The sequence below is a fragment of the Thalassophryne amazonica genome, chromosome 10 (genome assembly GCF_902500255.1).
Source record: "Thalassophryne amazonica chromosome 10, fThaAma1.1, whole genome shotgun sequence".
NCBI classification, from domain to species: Eukaryota; Metazoa; Chordata; class Actinopteri; order Batrachoidiformes; family Batrachoididae; genus Thalassophryne; species Thalassophryne amazonica.
The window spans coordinates 76,430,069-76,437,416 of record NC_047112.1 but is presented as its reverse complement, the minus strand read 5'-3'; the positions used below and the strand labels follow the sequence as shown (position 1 = coordinate 76,437,416).

At 42.1% G+C, this 7,348-nt stretch overlaps 1 protein-coding gene across 1 annotated transcript; it reads left to right on the top strand.

Annotated features, from left to right (window-relative positions):
- The first annotated feature begins 378 nt into the window (after positions 1–378).
- Positions 379–3,506, top strand: LOC117519556 (protein ANTAGONIST OF LIKE HETEROCHROMATIN PROTEIN 1-like). The gene is made up of 2 exons (XM_034180848.1): positions 379–554; positions 2,314–3,506. Exons 1-2 carry the CDS (start codon positions 381–383, stop codon positions 3,400–3,402), a joined length of 1,263 nt encoding a protein of 420 aa, XP_034036739.1. The 5' UTR covers positions 379–380; the 3' UTR covers positions 3,403–3,506.
- The last annotated feature ends 3,842 nt before the right edge of the window (positions 3,507–7,348 follow it).

The following is a 7,348-nucleotide window of genomic DNA, read 5'->3' as shown; positions in this document are numbered from 1 at the left end:
TGTTTTTTTCTCATGTTGAACTAAATAAAAGGCTGGGCCAGAGGAGGAGATTTTAGGAGAGCTTTGTAGCTGAGCACTTACAAGCTGCTTCATTGTTCTCCTCCTCTGCGCAGAGCAAAAAATCTATATATTTGTCTCTCTCTGACTGGTTTCTTTTCAGTGTTTGTGCCTCTCATTTCTTTAAAAACAGGGTGCAAACCCAACAGAGATATTAGGTATCACATTTACATTATTATTATGAATAGTAAAAAGTTCACATTTTTTGAGGTCATGTTCTGAGTTGACGCACCACCTCCTCAACGTGGACGGGGTCGTCAGAACGGCCGCGCCCTCGCAAAACTGCCGTGACGTCGATTATACGCGACACCATCACATAAACAATGGACGACAACGAGTTGGTGGTGTGTTTGTTGCTTCTTGTGTGGATTATCAAGAGAAGGCTACAGGCGGCGAGACGAAACAGGATTGAGACGTACAGGAGACTTTGGGAAGTCATTCAACATTATGATGCCGAAGAGGAGAGGATCCAAGCTGATGCCAGACGACGCATGAGGGTAAGCTAAATATAGCCATCGCTAGCTTCCCAGGAGCACATAAATAATAAGTGCAGTGTACAACGTTGTAATGACTGCAGGCTGTCGCTATTAATAATAAAGTTATGGCTTTTTAAAGCATTAATTTTGATTATTTAATTGCGCTATCTTTAAAGTCTTTATTCGCACTCATCTCCTTGCGTGTTTATTCAGCGAGCAGTTTTAAAGTGTATGATTAGGAATTTATGGCTAAACGACATATTCGGATGATGACAAAAAAAAAAAAAAGCCCCAAACAAACCAAGAGGATGCTGCTATTTTGAATGATCACATGTGCCATCGCCTCATCCGCCACAGGGACCTGGTGTCGCGGCAAAGTCACTTTCAGGTTTGCTTCCTCATTAGATCTGTATCCGCTTCACCCACCATGACTACCCCTAGAACCGAGGGTCACATGATGTGATAGTCATAAATGCTTCAGGGGAGCTTTCGCATGGCAAAAACCTTTCAGCTTCGAGTGTGTGTGTGTGTGGGGGGGGGGGGGCTCTGCTCCCTTAGACCCACCCACCTTTTAAATATGTATATACTTTTTGCCTTACACATGAACAAACTTGCTTGTGAAATTTTTCCAGCTAAAAGCCCTAAAAGAGGACTGCATTCAGAGCTCTCTGCAGCTCTCAGCACTAATAATAATACATTATACTTATATTGTGCTTTACACTGTGCTAAAAGACAATTTACAGAACAGAGAAAATAACAAAGAACAAAGCAACTTTATTATAGAAAGACAAAAATAAATAAATAAAAATAAACAACCTTCACTGTGCCCTGTGGTGGAATCACTACGATGACCGGTCCAAGGTGGCGGCCGCATTTCTTGCACCTCAGCAACCATTGCAGCGTCTAGCTGCTATTTATAGTGTCTGTGCTCATCTCCCATCGGTTTGTGGCTTTTTCTGACACTGTTGTCTGGTTTGTGGCTTTTTCTCCACTGGGCATATTCTTTGTGCCATTTCAGGATTTTATTTTTTATTTATTTATTTATTTTTTTTTTGTGCTTTTTCCGGATTGTTTTGTGCCATTTCTGGTTTGTGCCTTTGTCTACCATAAGTGAGAGCTTTGTGGTGCTTCGCTTCTGTTATATTTATAAACCTTTAACGGAGCTACTTCTCACTCATATTGTGTCCCCAAACACAAATACACGAAAAATAAATTAGCACCAAATCACAACAAAGCTGCCTCAAGGTGCTTCACATAATTAAGGTCTAACCTTACCAACCAATAAATAAATAAAAAATACTGACTTTTGAATTGTTTACATACTGTTTTTGTCAACAGTGTAACTTATTTCAGCTCTTTAAGCCATTGTGTTGCTTCAGAAACAGCATCTTCTTGCCAGCAACAGCAGTTTGATCTTTGCATTGACCTGTGACCCGGAGGTGTTAGGTAGCTCTCCACGCATGCACACTGATAAACTCAAAACTGGATATACAGAATCTGGATTTGGATCCATATCACCTCCAAAATTTAATAGTGTCTTCCATGCCCTAATATGTATCCGTGGGGAAGATTTGGTGAGAATCCGTGCAGTAGTTTTGACATAATCCTGCTAAAAGTCAGACAGACAAATAAATAAATGCTAATGATTTTATTATGTCCTTGGCAGATGCAAAAAATATGATTCATTTAGATTAACTAATCACAGACCTTGTAATCAATTAGAATTTCTTAATCACCTAACAGCACTAATTAAAATGTGTATGGTGTGTGTTTGTTTCAGATGGTTCTCTTGTCGCAACGTCCCCGCCGCAAACCATCTGTCTGGGCGTTCAAGCGAGACTCCGAATGGTGGGATGCGATTGTTCCCAGCTTCACCAACACGGAGTGGTTAAATAACTTCAGGATGTCTGAAGAAACACTGAGCTTCCTGTGCAACAAACTGAATCCAGTTATGGAGCGGCGAGACACATCTTTCCATAGATGTGTACCCCTGAAGAAGAGAGTGGCCATTGCACTGTGGAAGCTCGCTACTGGCTCCGAGTATCGGACTATTGCACAGCTTTTTGGTGTCAGCATCACAACTGTGTGCCGGTGTGTGCAGGAGTTTTGTGCTGTAGTAGAGACTTTGTTGGTGCCAGAACAAATCCGTTTTCCAGATGAGGAGAACTTCAGAGAAATGGCTGCCTGCTTTGAGAACAGGTGGGGACTTCCACACTGTGTTGGTGCTATCGGTGGATCCCACATACCAATCACTGCCCCACAGGACTGTCACTGTGACTATGTCAATCATGAAGGCTGGCACTCAATCATCCTTCAAGGTGTTGTTGACGGCAAGGGGCTTTGGTGGAATATTTTCACTGGACAGCCAGGGAGCTTGGATGCTGCCAACGTTCTGAGAATGTCCACACTGTGGGAGTTAGCCAACCGGGGAAACTACTTCCCAGCTCACACCAGGAACATTGGTGGGGTGACTGCTGGCTATTACATCCTTGGAGACCCGGCATACCCTTTGCAGAACTGGCTCTTGAAACTGTTCCATGACACTGGGCGGCTTCCAGTGGGACAGCACCAGTTAAACAAAAAATTCATTGGAGCACGTGGGGTTGTTGAAAATGCTTTTGGCAGGCTGAGAGGGAGGTGGCGTTGCCTCGTGAAGACGAATGACTGTGATCTCCAACTCCAAAAATCGATGGTGATGACTTGCTGTGCTCTGCATAACCTGTGTGAAAATCGTGGAGAGACTTATGAGATGGAATGGGACACGCCTGCAGCGGCAGTTGAGCCTGTGGTGGCCACGGCACAGGGGGTAGAGGAGGAGGGCAGCGACGTACGCGAGGGTCTGATGCGTTACTTATTGTCAAATAGTTAATTTTTGCCTGTGTCATCATGTGCCTACACATTGCACACCTATTGTATGTCACTGAATTTTGACCCACAATAAACTTTTGTAGTTTTTGCAGAAATGTCTCAAATTTTGTGTGACATTTTTTTTTGTAAAGGTTACCAAGATTTACTGACATAAATGAAATACTAAAAGATTGAAAAACTGTTTAAGCATAATCCAGTAGTATGATTTTTTTTTTTTTAATTTACATTTAATGGGGCAATAAATGTAAATGGAAGTAAACTTTGACAGTACAACTCGTTGTCCAAAATATCTGACTAAATTACTTCTGGTTTCTCGTAAAATGTTACATCTCATTAAACCCTCACCCTCGTATAAGCCAGAATTCACTGATATAATGAAAGGTTTAATCTGTAATCGTACTGTAATCTGCAATTTTAACCAAAATAGATCATTGAAATCTTTGAAGGAAAAAAAATTGTCATTGTGAGAGTTATGTCAAGATTACTCTAAAATAAAATGATCTTAAATAGTTCAACAACAAATTTGCTCAGATTTCCTTTCCATTCATACCAATAATATGCAAGAAATTTAAGGTATTTTTTGGTGGTCACATGAAGGTGTGACACTAGCGTTAACCCTGTAAAAAATATAGAAAAAAAATCTGCCATTCAGAGATTGTTGGAGGCGTTTGGGGCTGAAAATGAGGTGTTTTCAAAAATTTCTTTTTTGTAATATTGTAATATTGGGCTAAATGGGGAGAAGAATCACCTGTATTTGTACTCTTTGTCTGAACAACAATACAGAACTAAGGATTCATTAGCAGGGTTTTGCTTTTGTCCCAGACAAGTATAACATGAAAAATAATCTGTCATGTTGTTATGAATGGTCATTTATTCTGACAAGAACTGTAACATTTATTATTTTATTTACAATGACAGTCCCAGAAACAGTTCCTTTACTGCAGTCTGCAGCCTCTTCTCTTCACCTTAGGAAATGTCCAGTTAGGGTCTTTGTGCACATCTAGTAGGGGGTGCAGACATGATTTCTTGGAAGAGGAACCTCAGGATGGTCTCTTCCCAGCATTCAAAGGACTCCCTGCTGTGACTGGGCTCCCATTGCCTGGAGATGATGGTCCTCTCTTCGGAGACTATGACAGACCAATTGTAAACTCTGATTATCATCCTAATAGGAATGCATGTAGCCTCCAACTACACAATCACACCTTACATTCATGAACATTAACACCTGTACCAGAACAATGCAACAAATGTCCCTCCAAGCACCCCCCCCCCCCCACCCCCACCAGTTTTGACTATGAATTGATGGAACATTTTCTTATCAGTAGCCAAGACAAAGGGCAGACATGCACAAACAGAATTTCTTTGTTCGCGTCGTGGTGTTAGACTCTGCGTCGTGCACAGCTTTTCGATGTTTAATCCTTACTTATAAGTAAATTAGATTTGGCAGTCTATCTTTGCACATTAGTTTCTAATACAATAATATATGGCTAGAATGTGTAAATTGTGTACTTTAAGTTAAATGGGTTTAAAGTTGTATTTTGATGTTTGCCTTAAAAACAGTTATTTTGACTGTTCAGCACATTTTCCAACTACATATGTACAGTACATCCGGAAAGTATTTGCAGGACTTGACTTTTTACACATTTTGTTATGTTACAGCCTTATTCCAAAAAAATTCCCCCAAACGTCTGCTCACAACAACCTATAATGACAACATGAAATTTTTTTTTTTTTTACATTTTTGCAAATGTATTAAAAATTAAACTAAGAAATCATGTACGTAAGTATTCACACCCTTTGCTTAATACTTTGTTGACACACCTTTGACAGCAATTACAGCCTCACATCTTCTTGAATATGATGCCACAAGCTTGATGCACCTATCTTTGGGCAGTTTTGTCCATTCCTCTTTGCAGCACCTCTCAAGCTTCATCAGGTTGGATGGGGACCGTCAGTGCACAGCCATTTTCAGATTTCTCCAGAAATGTTCAGTCGGATTCAGGTCTGGACTCTGGCTGGGCCACTCAAGGACATTCACAGATTTGTCCTGAACCTTGATATCTTGGCTGTGTGCTGTCCTGCTGAAAGACGAAACGTCGCTCCAGTCTGAGGTCAAGGGCGCTCTGAAGCAGGTTTTCATCCAGAATGACTCTGTACATTGCTGCATTCATCTCCCTCAATCCTGATGAGTCTCCCAGTTCCTGCTGCTGAAAAACATCCCCACAGCATGATGCTGTCACCATCATGCTTCACTGTAGGGATGGTACGTGGTTTCCTCCAAACATGATGCCTGACATCTACACCGAAGAGTTCAGTCTTTGTCTCATCAAACCTGAGAATTTTGTTTCTCATGGTCTGAGTCCTTCAGGTACCTTTTGGCAAACTCCAGATGGGCTGCCCTGTGCCTTTACTAAGGAGTGGCTTCCCTCTGGCCACTCTACCATACAGGCCTGATTGGTGGATTGCTGCAGAGATGGTTGTCCTTCTGGAAGGTTCTCCTCTCTCCACAGAGAAATGCTGGACCTCTGGCAGAGTGACCATTGGGTACTTGGTCACCTCCCTGTTTAACCTCCTTCTCTCCTGATAGCTTAGTTTAGATGGGTGGCCAGTTCTAGGAAGAGTCCAGGTGGATCCAAACTTCTTATATTTGTGGATGATGGAGGCCACTGTGCTCTTTGGGGCATTAAAAGCAGCAGAAATGTTTCTGTACCCTTCCCCAGATTTGTGCTTCAAGACAATCCCCTTGGAGGTCCATTGACAATTCCTTTGACTTCATGCTTGGTTTGTGCTCCGACATGCACTGTCGACTGTGGGACCTTACACCTTCACCAAACATGACAGAATCCTACAATCCATTTTCATATGTCCGGTAAGATTGGTCCAAATTGGTGCATTAAAAAAAAACAAAACACCTTTCAATGACAACAATTTTGACCTTTGCCCAAACCCTTTAAATTACCAGGGTCAACCTTCATTCACAGACCAAGTTTAATGGAGATTAGTTGAAAGTCGTGGCAGAAGTAGGCGAACAAGCACCAAAACTTCAATAATGTAGCTCCACACTTTTCAAACACTATCCACAGTTAAACATTCAGCACTCTACCCAAGTTTTTTCTTTTAAGCATGTGGCCTTTGATACCATCTTCCTGTGAGGGCAGACTGCCACAGTACTACTACAATACATGCAATTACGATTTAATGCCAAATCAAATCAAATCAATTTTATTTATATAGCGCCAAATCACAACAAACAGTTGCCCCAAGGCGCTTTATATTGTAAGGCAAAAGCCATACAATATTACAGAAAAAACCCCAACGGTCAAACGACCCCCTATGAGCAAACACTTGGCGACAGTGGGAAGGAAAAACTCCCTTTTAACAGGAAGAAACCTCCAGCAGAACCAGGCTCAGGGAGGGGCAGTCTTCTGCTGGACTGAGGGGAGAGAATCAGGAAAAAGACATGCTGTGGAAGAGAGCAGAGATCAATCACTAATGATTAAATGCAGAGTGGTGCATACAGAGCAAAAAGAGGTGAATAAAAAGAAACACAGTGCATCATGGGAACCCCCCAGCAGTCTAAGTCTATAGCAGCATAACTAAGGGATGGTTCAGGGTCACCTGATCCAGCCCTAACTATAAGCTTTTGTTATGTGTCGGACGCAGCTCGGAGAACCGACCAGCGTTTGAAGGACCCAGTATGAAATAAGCAGAGCACGGTACAAAGGCTAACTGAATTTAATACATAACAGTGATACAAAAATAACAGAAAGTGCAGTCTGGCGTGGTGCGCTCCCAGCAGCGCTAACGGTCCGGAGCCAGAAGCTGTTCGGACCCAAGGACCCCGCCGACACCCCCCAGGTGGCCGCAACAAACCGAGTCTGTGAAAGAAGGAACCATTATGTGAGTCCACACTCTACACACAGAGAGAACACTTAAAGGTGTACAAA

Coding starts and splice junctions, on each gene's coding strand:
- LOC117519556 (XM_034180848.1), top strand. CDS start 381: ATGGACGACAACGAGTTGGTGGTGTGTTTGTTGCTTCTTGTGTGGATT. Junction 555..2,313: donor ATGCCAGACGACGCATGAGG/GTAAGCTAAATA, acceptor TGTTTGTTTCAG/ATGGTTCTCTTGTCGCAACG.